Genomic DNA, 15,541 nt, shown 5'->3' with positions numbered 1-15,541 from the left:
ATCACTCTTGAAAATAAAATCTGGAGCTCCTTGAAGGATGATTTTGATTTAGAAATCTGAATTCTTTAGGATGACTTTATGCTAAGAATGGGTGTTTTGGGTTCGAAGGAAACGGAAACTGTTTCCGATATGCTGAATGAGGTCACAGCAGTCACAGAAAGAGGACAGCACTCCCCGGTCATACTGAGCGGCAGTTTCATCACAGGAATAAATATTTGTCTTCCTACGGTGCTTTGAAGATTAGTATGGATTGAACCTGTGATCTCTGCAGCGCTGCTTTAAAAAAAAAATCAGTCTCATTATTTTAGAGTGACAGATTCAAAATTAAGAGTCCTTGCCAGTCTCTAAAATCATTTTCACAGTTTCAGATCTGTGAGACCAGTGGAAAATATCAGTGAATGATCCATAAATGTACCATAAATTTCGATGGAGTCTTAAAAGGCGTCAGATTCGAATGTTTGCATTGTTCTAGTTCCTCCCATATCTTTCGTATTTTTTTTTCATTTGAAGCAAGGAAAGGAGCAAAAAGAAATAAACTTGACCTCCTTCTCACATTTCTCCCCTCAGAGGAGCCTATCACGGATGCAGTCCCTACACCCTCGGCTTGACAAACGTAGGGAACTACAAGGTGGATTTCCCCAGTGCGATGGGCTGCCGCTCAGTAAGTTCTGAGACTTTCGTCTTTTTTCACTAAACTGCTGGGATCACTGGATAATCGATCCTTTCTTACTGATATCGGAATTAGAAACTAATATAAAACATGCCATTAGCCAAGATCTCAATTTTACTTTAAAAAAAAAAAAAACAAAGGCCAATTGAAGAAAACATTTCTTAGAAATGCCCTTAGAGTCTGAGTAATAGTTAACAATAGAACTTTGCATTTTATTTTGCTCATTATGTACCATCTAGAGACTCGAGCATCTTAGAAACTTGCACACACAAAGTTTCTATCAAGTCATCTCTGTCCTCGCTTTCTGTCCTCACAGGTCATACCCATCTTTTCCAGCATCAGAACCAGACACCCAATTATCTTCATTCTTTATTAAACCCTCATCCGCTAACCCTTTAAAAACGTTGCTTCTGAACTAACATTAAAATTAATTTTTTTAAATAGTGGTCACATAAGTAATTTCTAAGAAAAATGTCTCTTCAAAAAAGATTACAATTTTATCATTAACGAGAAAGGAATGAAGAAGGTGTCTCAATACCAAATTAAGAAGCTCACTGGCCTTAGATGCCACTACACAATCTTCAAACTGGCTATTTTGAGAATGTTTTGTTAAATCCTTCTTTTGTGACTTGCAGACAATGTGCCCAGATGTTTTCCGTGGCCCTTGGGGAGGAAGCTACTGCCGAGATTCCCCAGTGCAAACAGTTAGGAAATGCAGCTGCACTCCAGGTCGGAATGGGCAGGGAGCGAGGGTAGAGCTGAATGCTGGGTGGGGTGAGGGATTTGGAGAAGGGGAAAACAAGCATAGTCTGGAAATTGGGAAAGGGAAAAGTTGAAAGAAACAAAACTGGAAAATACTAAGTGACCCCCTCAGTGACTCAGCACTTCACATGCCCACTCTTGCTGTGAACGGTCCCAGCTGCCATCTGGCTGTGTGGGGACAGCTTCTCATGCTCTCAGATGTAAGCCGAGAAACAGCATGTTACCTGACAATTAAGTGGGCCTATGAAATGAGTGTGATTCTTCATCAGTTCCCAATGGGAGAGGGGAAAATGGAAAAGGAGACATCTGCAAATCACAGAACACCAGTCAACAATTCTCAAGGGACCCCAAACTGCAGCTAAACAACATCTGTTGGACATGGGGACGTTTGTGGATGCCACTGACCCTCGTGTCTCTTACGCAAGATTTAGTCATACTTGCCAGGAGAAGTTCTATTTATCAATCCCATTTTTATCTGAATTCATAGCATGAAAGAGAAGGGGAATGGAAACACCATTGGCTGCTTTCTGGTCAGATTTATCATCAATACAGAACCTTTGGAGCAGCTGCTCCTCGGGAGCTCTAGAGGAAGGACAAGCACTCCAGCCAAAAGCTAGTTAATAGACTTGGATGAGTCACTGGGTTGAGAGGAAGCCTGAAAAATAGAAACCTTTAAAACTGAGCTTTGAATTGAAAAAGAAAAAAAAACACTCACCTTAAAATTCATACAAGATAATAATGAAATGGATAGAGAAAGATTGGGCATTGGAACAAGACAAAATGTCATGGTCACAGAACCTAAGAATGCACTGAAGGTTTTAACCTCAACTCAGACTCTGAGTTCTAAGGAAGATAAGCTGAAGTTTACATTCAGGAAGTAGGAAAAGTAGGGCTGGACCTCAAGTCTTCAGACCCTAGCTTTAGAAAACTGGTGCTTTCAGTCCCTGTGAGCACCCTCGTTCACACGGGTGTGCCAGCAAGTTGAGCCCAAGCAGAAAAATCATTCCTTTTCTTCTTCTTTTCCATGCTTGAGGACATGCGTGGAGTCGAGAGACACAGACTCCACTCCATCTTGGACTTCAGTCTTCTTGTTTATAAAATTAATAACAATAGTAATAAACAGCACAGGCCTTGTTCCCATCACACCACTTCGTGAGATCAGGAATATGCAAATCTTTTTAGAGGAAAGTATTTAATAACAGTTTCCATTTTCTTGGGAATATAAATGTATATCACATATGTGTGGCATCGAGAACTAAAGTCGGCCACATGCATCTCAGAGTTCTCAGGCTCTCTGCTCTGCAGAGCCACCAGCCAAGTCTAGAAGCACCCAGAGCTGGTCACTTCCTTCCCTCCTTTCTCTGCATCCTTCCCTCTGTCCATCTTCTCTGCATTCTCTCTTAGAGGTTTTTCCCTACGACCAGTGGTTCTCAGCCTGTGGGTTGTGACCCCTCTGGGGGTTGCATATCATATGCCCTGCATATGAGAAATTTACATTATGTTTCATAACAGTAACAAAATTACAGTAGCAACAAATTAATTTTATGTTTGGGGGTCACTTAATATGAACAGCTGTATTAAAGTGTCACAGCATGAGGGAGGTTGAGGACCACTGGCCTAGACCATCATGAAAATGTATGAACAGCATGATAATCTCTCTTACGTGTCATCTAGAGAATATATATGTATATATATATATATTCATATATATATATTATCTATCAGTTTCTGTTTTCCTAACAGTTATCCTACAGATACAAGAATGAGACCACATTTTTATCTATTTTCCTCTTTTAATGAAAAATAGATACTTTTCTCATATAATATATTCTGGTTACAGTTTCCCATCCCTCTACTCTTCCCAGTTCCTACCCACCTCCCTCTCATCCAGCTCCAACCCCCTTCTGTCTCATTAGAAAAGAGCAGGCTTCTGAGAGATGACAACAAGCATAACAACATAAAATAGAATAAGAAAAAATAAAAACCACCACGTCAAAGTTGGAAAAGGCAACAATAAGGAAGAGAGCCCAAGAGAAGGCATGGGATTCAGAGACACACTCCTTCACACACTCAGGAGTCCCTTAAAAATACTGAACTGAAAACTATAATATATATATGTACAGGACCTGGTGTAAACCTATACAGGCCCTGTTTGTTGCTTCAGTCTCTGTGAATTCATATGAGCTTTGCTCAGTTGATTTAGAGACCATTGGTCTCCTGGTGTCCTCCATTCCCTTTGGCTATTACACTCCTTATGCCTCCTCTTCTGAGAAGTTCCCAGAATTCTGAAGGGAGGTATTTGATGGAAACCGTCCACTTAGATCTATGACACCATGGTGTTTTTTTTATTTTTTTCAAAAGAAAACAAACTATCTTTTTTCATTTTACAAACCAATCCCACTTCCCACTCCCTTCCCTCCTCCTATCCCCTCCACCTAACTCCCACCCGCCCCCATCCACTCCTCAGAGAGGGTAAGGCACATTGCTTTGGGGAAGGTCCAAGGCCCTCCCTACTATATCTAGGCTGAACAAGGTATCCATCCAAAGAGAATAGGTTCCAAAAAAGCCAGTACAGGAGGTAGGGATAAATTCTGGTGCCAATGCCAGTGGCCCCTAAGTCTGCCCCAGCCATACAACTGTCAGCCACATTCAGAGGGACTAGTTTGGTCCTATGTTTATTCCTTCCCAGTCTGGCTAGAGTTGGTGAGCTCCCATTAGCTCAGGTAGACTGTTTCAGCGCACGTCTCCACCATGGTCTTGACCTCTTTGCTCATATTCTCACTCCCACTCTTCAGCTGGACTTTGGGAGCTCACTCCAGTGCTCCACCAGGTCTCTGCCTCTGTTTCCATCAGTTGCTGGATGAAGGTTCTATAGTGATATTTAAGATATTCATCAGTCTGACTACAGGACAAGTAAGGATCAGGCCCCCTCTCCTCTATTGCCTAGGGTCTTAGCTCTGGAGTCATCCTTATGGATTCCTGGGAATTTCTCTATTGCCAGGTTTCTTGCTAACCCCATAATGGCTCCCTCAATCAAAATATCTCTTTCCTTGCTCTCATCTCTGTCCTTCCTCCATCTTGACTATCCTGTTCCCTCTAGTTTTCCTCCCCTTTCCCCTTCTCTCTTCTTCTTCACCTTCCACCCTCCCTGTTCACCCCACCCCCATGCTCCCAATTTTGTTAGGCAATCATGTCTCTTTTCTTTTCCCAGGTGGATCTATATATGTTTTTCTTAGTGTTCACCTTGTTACTTGGTTTCTCTAGAATCATGAACTATGTATAGGCTCAATATCTTTTGCTTTACAGATAGTATCCATGATCACTTATGAGTGAGTACATGCCATGTTCATCTTTCTGGGTCTAGGTTACCTCACTCAGGATAGTTTTTTCTAGTTCCATCCATTTGTATGCAAATTTAAAAATACTGTTTTTAACCACTGAGTAGAACTCTAATTGTAAATGTGCCACACTTTCTTTATCCATTCTTTGGTTGAGGGGCAACTAGGTTGTTTCCTGGTTCTGGCTATTACAAATAATGCCACTATGAACATAGTTGAACAAATGTCCTTGTAGTATGATTGGGCATCTTTTGGGTATCTGCCCAAGAATGACACCACGTTTTTCAATAAGATTGAAAGTGTACTGAAGTGGACTGTAGACTCCTGTGGTGTCTTTATGTCCAGCCATTGTACTCAGTCCACCATGTCAAGAAATTTTAATGTAGATGGTTCAAGCATGCAGTTGCTTCCAGAATTTTCTCCCTGGATGCATACAACCATAATATGGATATTTTCATCTCATAATTATTTCATCAAATCCCATCTTAGGTCAGTTTGCCATTTTTCTTTGGTAGATGTCATAACCTCCTATCTACCTTCTGGATTGTTTATTCTCCAGAGACTCATTTTCCAGATTTCCAGGCACACCCCATGACAGACTTTTTCTCTTCTCACCCTTACAGTGTCCCAAGCTGGCACAGATTGTGCCATTCTTTCCTTTGTGAAAGAAACTCTTCTTTTTCCTTAACAATATTGTCCTTTCTTGGTTTCTCATTCTGCTTAGCTCTTTCTGTAACACCAACTGAAATAGACTCTAGAGTAATAACTCTGTTATGATATCCAACAGAGCATCTGCATCCTCTTGATGTTGCCATGGAGACAGCAATGTACCCTATCTCCCTCCATAGGAGGCCTGACCTGAAGTTACAGGAATGAGGCAACGCAACACATCTGAAATGGAGAAAACATAATAGATGGTGTTACTTCCCACCAAACACATGGATAGGTGCCAGTAAATACCAGATGCGTAGGGTAAACTCAAGTAAATTCTTCCTTTGACGTGATTTTACCCTAACTTAAGCACTTAAAGTTGGTTTTATTCCGTTCTGGTATTCTTAGTTACAAAAGAACTTGATAACCCAGAAACCAGGCCTTTTATTCGTGTTTTATATATCTGCTAGAATCATGTAAGACTCTGTCTCATCCTTTGCTAATGAAAATAGAAAATTTCACTCTAAAGTTATGAGGTATCTCTGTCAATAAAGTTTTCCTCAATGTCCCATGCATTCTCAAAACATGATATTTTCCTTATGCTTTAGTGGACTGTAGTGTAAACACATTTAGGTTTAGTTTGTTCTTTTTATAGTTGTTGAGGGTTTCTCTTGTCTTCAGGAGACAGGCTGCATGCATGCCTCTAAGCAGATGATGGAAGACAGTTGTCTCCCCACACAGACCCGAGGTACTTTAGCATGAGATGGGCTGAGGCTCCCACTGCATCCACATCTTCCTCTTGATCCCTTCTGCCAGTATAGATTTAGGGCTACATTCAGAGATGCTATGGACCACTGAGAACCATACTTTGAATGCAGATAAACATTCTTAAAGTCCAGTCACATGTAGATACTGCTCATCTCGCTTTCCTCCTTCCTGGAGAGTTCCTGTATCCAGAGGTGGTACACAGATGGTGGCTTCTGGAGCTTCAGTGAACTCCCTGAAGGACGTTCTGTCTTTATGTGCTCTTCCACTCACAGGAGTTTATACTTGTTTCGCTGTGTATTGAGGCTGACAGCTAGGGGTGCATCTATAACCACCACCACGGACATTTCCAGCATCTTGAAGCAGGGCGAGAATACAAACCTGTAACCTCTGAGACATTGGGGATGGATAGGCCGCTGCTGCAGGTTGAACAAGACAGATAGCCCAGGTTAGCTCCATCTCAAAACAACTAAAACTCACTCATAAATGTGAAAGGCATTCTCACTGAAACAAACAGTAATGCAAGAGAACAAGAGACCCTAAAGATCTTGTAATTGTAGATTAACTCGGGTAAAAGCTTTCAAACACTTTTTCCAAACTTAACCACAGCAGGCAAAGTTTCCTGTTTGTGGAAAAATTAAATTTCCTGCAACTAAACTCAAGTATGTCACTTTTAAATGCTTCTAAACATGAACCCAGGAAGAATCATTCTACCAACAAAAGCACACCTAGAATTCAACTAATAAGTAAGTGTGACAAAGAAGCATAAGAAAATCAAATTATTCTTTCTTTGGCAGAGAAAGGAAGGCAGAACACATAGACACCAAGTTCAAATTCTGTGTGGAGTAAGCAAACCCCTGTGTTTAGAGACCTTGTTCTTCTCTTTGAAAATGTTTAACTGTGAAAAACAGTGAAACATAAATTGTAAATAATAAATGTTGCCATTTGAATAACACTTTCTATAGAACCTATTAGGCAAATGTATTATACAAGTCACAACAGGGTTGTAGGGAATGGAGAGATGGCTCAGTGGTTAAAACCACTGACTGCTCTTCCAGGGACCTGGGTTTAATTTCCAGCACCCACCTGGTGGCTCACAACTGTCTGTAACTTCCATCTGATGCCATCTTCTGACCTCTGTGGGCAGCAGTTGGCAATGCTGTCCACATACATGCAGGTAAAACACTTGTATGAATAAATAAATAAGCTTTTTTTTTTAAAAAAAAAAAGTAGGGCTGGAGAGATGGCTCAGAGGTTAAGAGCATTGCCTGCTCTTCCAAAGGTCCTGAGTTCAATTCCCAGCAACCACATGGTGGCTCACAACCATCTGTAATGGGGTCTGGTGCCCTCTTCTGGCCTGCAGGTATACACACAGACAGAATATTGTATACTAAATAAATAAATAAATATTTAAAAAAAAAGTAAAATTACTTCTAGCTGGACATGCTGTTACACACCTTTAAACCCAGCACTTGGGAGGCAGACAGACGCAGGAGGTTATCTGTGAGTTTGAGGCCAGGCTGGTCTACAAAGAAACTTCCAGGACAGTCAGGGCTCTGTCTCAATAGATAGGGAGGGAGAGAGACAGAGACAGAGAGAGAGGGGGGGGAGGGAGGGAGGGAGGGAGGGAGAGAGAGAGAGAGAGAGAGAGAGAGAGAGAGAGAGAGAGAGAGAGAGAGAGAACAAAATCCTCTGCTTCTCCTGTAATAATAACCACTAAATTGAAATGACAGGCTTCAGTTTTCCTTACCAAAACCACAACTTCTAAAATATTTACAGATGTTTTAAATACTTAAATTACGAGTTACTTAAAAATGGAAAAGGGGGTGGCTTTCTTAGAAATGCAAATACATCACGGGGAACTATAGTAAGTTTTCTCCTGAGGGTTCTTGACAAACAGGGGACACTGAGCTGGGCAGGGGCGAAAAGACAAGATCTGGGGCACATCCACAAATTAAGATATAACATGAAAACTTCCCCAGTCCCAGAGCTGGTGTCCCAAGAGGCCACACGCTCCTCCAGGGGTCTCCTAGAAATAGACAGCAGCAGTGCATCACGTGACAAGCTCTGCGAGGATTCTCTCTCTGAAAATCTCAGCTACAAGCTGCCCAGCATGAGGCTTTGCATTCTGAGCTCGACTATGCCTGCTGATTTAAACGCAGAAATGCTGTGTGCTCCTGGAAGCTGCAAGTGGAGAGGTACTCTGATGAGCCTACCAGCTTCTAAGCTTCAAAAAATACTCACAAATACCAAGGAAAACAAGCCAACCATTGTCAAAACTAACACACACGGAAACACAACTCCACATTCTAGAAAAAGACCACAAGAACCCCAGGCAATCGAATTATCAGACAATGGAATGTGTATCTTCAGTAAATTTAAAGAAAATTAAATGGTGAATACAATTTGAAAATATGCATAGTACTTAAGAAACTCAACAAAATGACTGAGGAGCTTTTAAAAACAAGTGTGTCTTCTAGCAATAAATAATCCCTGACACTTAAAATTCAGGAGGTGGGTTATTATCAGTTCAACCTGGGAAACAAAGGGGTTAACATATTAAAGGCATCCTCTGAACAACAGCTGATTCCCTAGCCGGAGAGGAATTTCAAGAAACATTGCTCAATATGTCACAAACCTATCACAATGTTTACCACTTATTTTTCCCCGATTCTTTAGAAACTGACCCATGGTGTACCAGACACTTGACAAAGCCACAGATTCCAAAACTGAATGCTCCCTCAGTTAAAGAAGAAAGGCCTATAAATAAGAGACCCGAACCTGGAGTCAAGAGCGACCGTGGAAAAAAAACTTATCTGTCTCGAACGCATCCTTCTTTAGACTGAATTCTCATGGCTATATAAGCTTACTGACTGACTGAATGCCAGAGCACTTTGCAGTTTAAAAGCGTGTCTGAGAACATGCAAGGGACAATCAACAGTACAGTTGAAGTTGAATACATTAAGCCACCCCAATAACACCTGAGTCAGACCCTACCCATCTAAGAGGATGGTCCTTACGTAAAATGATTTTCTATACTAGACTTGATACTTTGGTGTGTTCCTGCCACAAATGAAATTACTGAAGTTGTCTGTTTCAGACCTTTATGGCTGTCCTCATAGAGTCATTCCTGCAGAATGCCCCCCCCACTTCAGAGATAAACTCCCGTGGATCCCGGCTCACGGTAGTCTAAGGAACTCCAGTGAGGGAACTGTTCTTACTGCTCTGTGTTTTCTGGATGCGGTTCTCACATCACATGTTGTGATTTGTCCATGTGTGTATGTGTTTGCTGCAGGCTGCTGCCAAGCTAACAAACAGTATATTGAACAATTCAAAGAAACTCTGAACACTTCTGTGGCCAAGTCAATTGCTGGATTTTTTGCAGAGCCAATTCAAGTGGGTATACAAACCTAGTATCTCTCTGAATTTTCTGTTATCACAGTTCTGACTCCAAATTAATTAAGCATCCATTTATGTGCCCCTCTCCAAGCTCAATTCATTCTTTTGATCCTCTTTTTATTTTTTTTGTTTGTTGTTTGTTTGTTTACTTTTATTGTTGTTGTTTGCTTTTATATTATTTTCTTTATTTCTTTCTTTGTTTTCTTTTTTATTATTAATTTATTTATTTATTAAAGATTTCTATCTCTTCCCCCCCACCACCTCCCATTTCCTTCCCCCTCCCCCAACTAGGACCCCCCCTCATCAGCCTGAAGAGCAATCAGGGTTCCCTGCCCTGTGGGAAGTCCAAGGAACCCCCACCTCCATCCAGGTCTAGTAAGTTGAGCATCCAAACTGCCTAGGCTCCCACAAAGCCAGTACGTGCAGTAGGATCAGAAACCCATTGCCATTGTTCTTGAGTTCTCAGATCCTCTTTTTAAAAAAACAAAACAAACTAGTTTTCAGTTTACCTTCAAAAAAATACATCTTTTTTTTTTTTTTTGGTTTTTTTGATACAGGGTTTCTCTGTGGTTTTGGAGCCTGTCCTGGAACTAGCTCTGAGTTAAAAAAAAAAAAATGGCCGGCCGGGGCGGTGGTGGCACACGCCTTTAATCCCAGCACTCAGGAGGCAGAGGCAGGCGGATCTCTGTGAGTTCGAGACCAGCCTGGTCTACAAGAGCTAGTTCCAGGACAGGCTCGAAAAACTACAGCGAAACCCTGTCTCAAAAAACAAAACAAACTACAAAAATACATCATTTTTATTCCTGCATGGAACAAGTGGACAGAGAAATAGGTGAAGCCATTGAATCCCTAAAGTCTTCAAGAAAAGAAGATACCTTTGATGGTTAACTATTTGACACATACTGTTCAGGGACCCCATCTTTAACTCATCAAGCCTCCTTGTTTCTAACCTCAGGAAAGAATAGAGTCACAGCTTTTCCCCTAAAGGCATGGTGCGAAACCCCAGTTAGAACAGGTCTACCCACTGTTCATTCAGCTGGTAGCATTGACGTCATGGTGATGAGGATAATGATCTATCCTCATCCTTGGTGCTGAGCCACAGCTCCTGTTGACACTCAAGTCTTCCTGATATAATCTTTATATCTTTGCAGGGTGTGAATGGTTTTGTCCAGTACCCGAAGGAGTTTCTGAAGGAAGCTTTTGCCTTGGTTCGAGAGAGGGGAGGTGTATGCATTGCCGATGAAGTGAGTGGCTATGCCAGGATCAACTTGGTGCAGTAGGAACAGGCCAGATGCAGAATGGGACCTCTTTAAACCCTCTTTGGTATTTCAGGCAGAAAGCAAGTCCATGGACTCTGAAGTGTGGCCATAAACTAAAGAAGCCTCTGTTGGTTTGTTAGAAAGTTAGTTGGAGTAACAAACATAATGGGATTTAGGCATCCAAACTGGTTTCTATTTAAAACATTGCTATCGGGCACAGGTGATGATACTGTTATACGGTGTGCTTTAATTCTCGCCATTATTATTATTCCTTGTTCTATGAATTGTTGCCAGACTCCTGACAAGCCATAAAAGATATTTAATCTCATGGTCTTAGTGTTCATCTTAATGCCAAAGCAATGTCAACCAGATTGTTTTTAAAAAGTAGTGAATAATTCAGCCTCTAAATGAGAAGGTTGCTACCACTTCAGACATGCAGACTTAGATGGCACATCTAAGTGCCAGAGTGGAGGCAGCCCAGCTGAAATAAGTACACGGTAGCCCCTGCTTTGAAGGAACTACCGCTCACCAGCATTGTGGACTCCAGCTTATATCTTTAGAATTAAACCTTGGATTGCAGTTTATTAGATAAACCAGCATTTTATCTGCTTAGCATAGCTCTAGAGATTTTTTTAAGGACCAGAGGCTGGTACCTAAGGCACAGAAGTCCTCTCCCACCTTGCCACTGGGGCCCAGCGTGCTTGCACGAACAGGTGGCTTGAGCCACTGTGGACAAATGGGAAACCCGTGTGACTCCTATTTATGCCAGCCTCACTGGCCTTTACTGGCTGTTTTCCTTGGCTAAAATTTCCTCTCAGTTCATGCTGGATTGCTCTGTAGGCAGAACTCTTGCCATTGCCAGCGCCACTTGTGTGGCCAGGCCCCTGTCAGGCTCAGAGTGTACCACTGCCAAGGCTGTGCAGTAGCAGCTTGAACAAGGTCTTTCTGCTCCGCTCCTCCTCCCTTCCTTGTTCTAGTGGACTCATCAAGGTCCCATCAAGAGGGAGGTAATCGACTATTAACGGAAGAAGAAAAAAAGGAAAACCACATTCAATCAGTTCGAAATTAGCTGTCTCGGGAAAGATGGTAAACCTTGGCCTTGGAATTCACACACAGCGAAGCGTTCACAATCAGACTAATTAGAAGGAAGGTAGGCTAAATTCAAAGAAAATCAGAACTTTAGAATTTCTAAGAGATGTGATTTCACGGCCGTCTCTTGTTTCTCTCCCCACCACCCCCAATTTCGTGACTTTTAAGAACATAACAGTGGACAAGTTTGAGAGAGACTGGGATGTTAACGAGTGACGGAATAATAACAGACAGAGGGCGTGGATCCACTGTCCGGTACCCCGCTACCACAGCTTCAGCGGTCCTGCTCCGGACCATGTACTCCCATCCCTGGAGACACTAGGATTTGCACACAGCAGAAGGATGCATCTGTCCTTCTGTGCATCCAACCCTATGAAACTCATGGGACTGGTTATGCTTTATTCTGCATGCTTTTACCATTTGTGCCGTCTTTATGCCATTTAAGATACATGGAGAGGAGCAAGAATATCGGCCAAAGGACAAATTACATGGAATGCCTACATTATTATCGGGGCCAGTTAATCAGCTTATCCAGTGGCCCGTAGCTAGGAAGTAAAGACTTGGGGTTGCAGATTGGGTCCATTGGACTCCCACATCTCATGTATTGGTCACTGTCACCTAAGGACAACCAACCTGTTCAGCAACCCCTTGCAGCAAGCTGTAATAGGGGTAAAAGAGAAGAAAGGATGTCTGGGGGGAAAAAAAACAACAAAACTTAGTTTTTGATGCATTTGAGACCAGGCTTCCAGTGTCCATCCCACCTTGCCAAGTGTGCATGTAAAGAGAGAGACAGGCAGACTTAGAAACAGAGGCAGATGGAATCAAGAAAGGCTCTGGTCTGGAGATGTTCATGACATCTTTCTGTCGTGATTTCTTTCCTTCTACAAACACTAAGAATCTAGCTCAGGCAGGGCTGTCATGACACATACATTAGTAATAAGAATCTGTTGAAAGACTCTGGTGGCCGCATACCTAGAATGCTTTGAACAGAGTCTACCGGGATCTAGGCTGAAGAAAGTGGATTTTGAAACATAAGTCGTTGAAAGTAGGGACAGTGTGAACAAAAACTATGATCAACTTTCAACATATAGCTGGTTCTGGATTAAAGCAGTTATGCTCTGAACTCACTGGCTCAGCGGCATCATCCTCATAGTGCAGGAAGACAGAAAGACAGCGTTTTCTCTTTGGGTGATAAGCATTCAGTCCTATTGGATAGATAGTTACTCTTGCTTCCTCCAGGGGAACCAGTTTCTTCACTTTTCTCTCTGTTTGTCTTGTGCACAGGAGAAACTTATTAAGGAGGGTTAAACATTCTGACACCTTTTGCATGTGTTATTTATATAACTCTCTAGCAGTCCTGTGCTGTGCTAGGCTGATAGAATTATTTCTCTTTGATAAGTTAATTAACAGAGATTCAAAAAACAACATTTCCAAAGTCTCAAGAAGCTAGGAATGATTTTGGATGCATCCAACATCAGACATGGATCGAGGGTTTTGTCTATAAGACTGCAAGGATCGAGAAGGCTAAGGAGAGATGGGAAGGAGGTAAAGGAAGGGAATAGAACAGAGCCTGAAAGTTTTCTGGTAATTTTTCATCTATTTCCAGGTGCAGACAGGATTTGGAAGGCTGGGCTCTCATTTCTGGGGCTTCCAAAGCCACGATGTACTGCCTGATATTGTCACCATGGCTAAAGGGATTGGGAATGGCTTCCCCATGGCTGCAGTTGTGACCACTCCAGGTACAATGTCCAGCATGCCCACACTTGCCTCCTGGGCCTCCTGCACTGGCAATGGTGTAAAGCACTGGTTGTGACGTGTATAGGCTAGAGGAAGTGATAGGAGCCACATGATGTATGTTATCCAAGCAAAGGAAAGAGGAAGGTGCCAGGCCAGGGGGCAGCTGCAAGAGAATCAGTCGTCCCCTTCTTTCTGGAGAAAAGATGACCTCCTCCATCATAGTAGTTGGAGCCAGAGTTCTACCATGGTGAAGAGGATTAGGGAAATGGGTTACAAAACTAAACACTGACACTTCCAGAAGAATCTTTTCTTGGAAGAGAATCTTCCATGGTCATGTGGTCTTCCAAGGCCATTAACTATGCATTCAAGGTCCCGATTTCTCCATCAGTGTCCTATCAGCCACACCGTCATATAAAACAAAATCTCATTTATGCAGAACACTCTATGACGCAGTGTTCAGCTTGTGGGTCACAGCCCTTTTAGGGTCATTTATCAGATATCCTGCATCTCAGATGCTTACATTAGGATTCATAACAGGAACAAAATTACAGTTATGAAATAATTTTATGCTTGGGGATCACCACAAAATGAACTGCACTGAAGGGTTACAGCACTAGGAAAGTTGAAAACAACTGCTCTCTGAAATAGAAGTGAAAATTTGATTCTCTATTGTAGTGAGACTTTGACAGATTTTATTTCTTGTGAACCACCGATCGTTGAAAATTATTTTATATATATTTTCTCCCAATAGTCAGCACATTTCTGAGTCATTAAGTAACTAAAATCTTGTGATATCTGTTTTCATAGAATAAGCAAAAGCACAAGAAACATAGCTATACATGGACATGCAAAAATTAAACCCATTACATTGTATAATCATTACATTAATTTAAAACCAAAAATGCATGATTGCGGAAAGCGAAGCGTAATGAACTGCCTTTGACAGAATGCAGAACTATGCTACTGAATTCATCATATAAGATCATCTCCTCAGCACCTCCCTCTAAGTCTCACAATAATAAGAGAAAACAGATGCGGTTAATCGGAAAGTTTCTGCAGAGTCCTGCATGTCAAGTTTTCAGATGCTTCCTAACTCACGTGACACATTAAAGATTGTGTTGTCACCTTCTCATTAAAGAAATAAGCTGTCTCCTTTCCCACATATTAGTGACCTCTGGCAGAGTAAGATACCACGGATCAAGTGGCTGGAACAACAGAAGTTTATCTTCCCACAGATAAGAAGGCAGACAAGATCAAAATGCCGGCAGAGTTGAATTGTGCCTACGATTCTCTTCCAGCCTTGCAGAAGGCCCCCTTCTCATTGTTTCTCTAAATGACCTTCCCTATGTATGCACACAGAAGAAAGACTAGGAGCACTCCAGAATCTCTCGTTGTTATAAGGACATTGTCCTGTGGGATTTGGACCCCAGCTTTGCGATACATTTAATTCCTAATGACCCGTTTAAAGACTCTGCCTCCAAACATAGTCACACTTGGTCCTAGCATTTAAATGTATGGATTTTAAGGGGACACAGCCCAGCCTATCACTGTTAGATGAGTAAAGAAGGAAATAAATAGATGTCATTTACAAGAAGAAAGTGAATGTGCCGGGCAGTGGTGGCGGATGCCTTTAATCCCAGCACTCAAGAGGCAGAGGCAGGTGGATCTCTGTGAGTTCAAGGCCAGCCTGGTCTACAGGGCGAGTGCCAGGACAGGTTCCAAAGCTACAGAGAAACCCTGTCTCTAAAAACCAAGAGAAAAAAAGAATATGTAGTTTATGGGGCAGAGAGATGTCTCAGGGGTTAAGAGCACTGACTGCTCTTCCAGAGGTCCTGAGTTCAATTCCCAGCAACCACATGGTGGCTCTCAAG

General features: G+C 42.1%; 1 protein-coding gene across 5 annotated transcripts in view; it reads left to right on the top strand.

Moving 5' to 3' along the window:
- Agxt2 (alanine--glyoxylate aminotransferase 2) overlaps positions 1-15,541 on the top strand; it is a 42,083-nt gene that overhangs the window by 15,762 nt on the left and 10,780 nt on the right. For 4 of the 5 annotated variants that reach the window (XM_075977810.1, XM_075977808.1, XM_075977805.1 and 1 more), the window contains exons 6-10: positions 568-661; positions 1,306-1,399; positions 9,482-9,582; positions 10,737-10,829; positions 13,540-13,672. In XM_075977810.1, the coding sequence (XP_075833925.1) occupies positions 568-661; positions 1,306-1,399; positions 9,482-9,582; positions 10,737-10,829; positions 13,540-13,672 (515 nt within the window). The remainder of the gene's footprint in view (positions 1-567; positions 662-1,305; positions 1,400-9,481; positions 9,583-10,736; positions 10,830-13,539; positions 13,673-15,541) is intronic. The other variant, XM_075977809.1, reaches the window with a different exon arrangement.

This window comes from Microtus pennsylvanicus, chromosome 6 (genome assembly GCF_037038515.1).
Source record: "Microtus pennsylvanicus isolate mMicPen1 chromosome 6, mMicPen1.hap1, whole genome shotgun sequence".
NCBI lineage: Eukaryota > Metazoa > Chordata > Mammalia > Rodentia > Cricetidae > Microtus > Microtus pennsylvanicus.
This window is presented reverse-complemented; position numbering and strand designations above follow the sequence as displayed.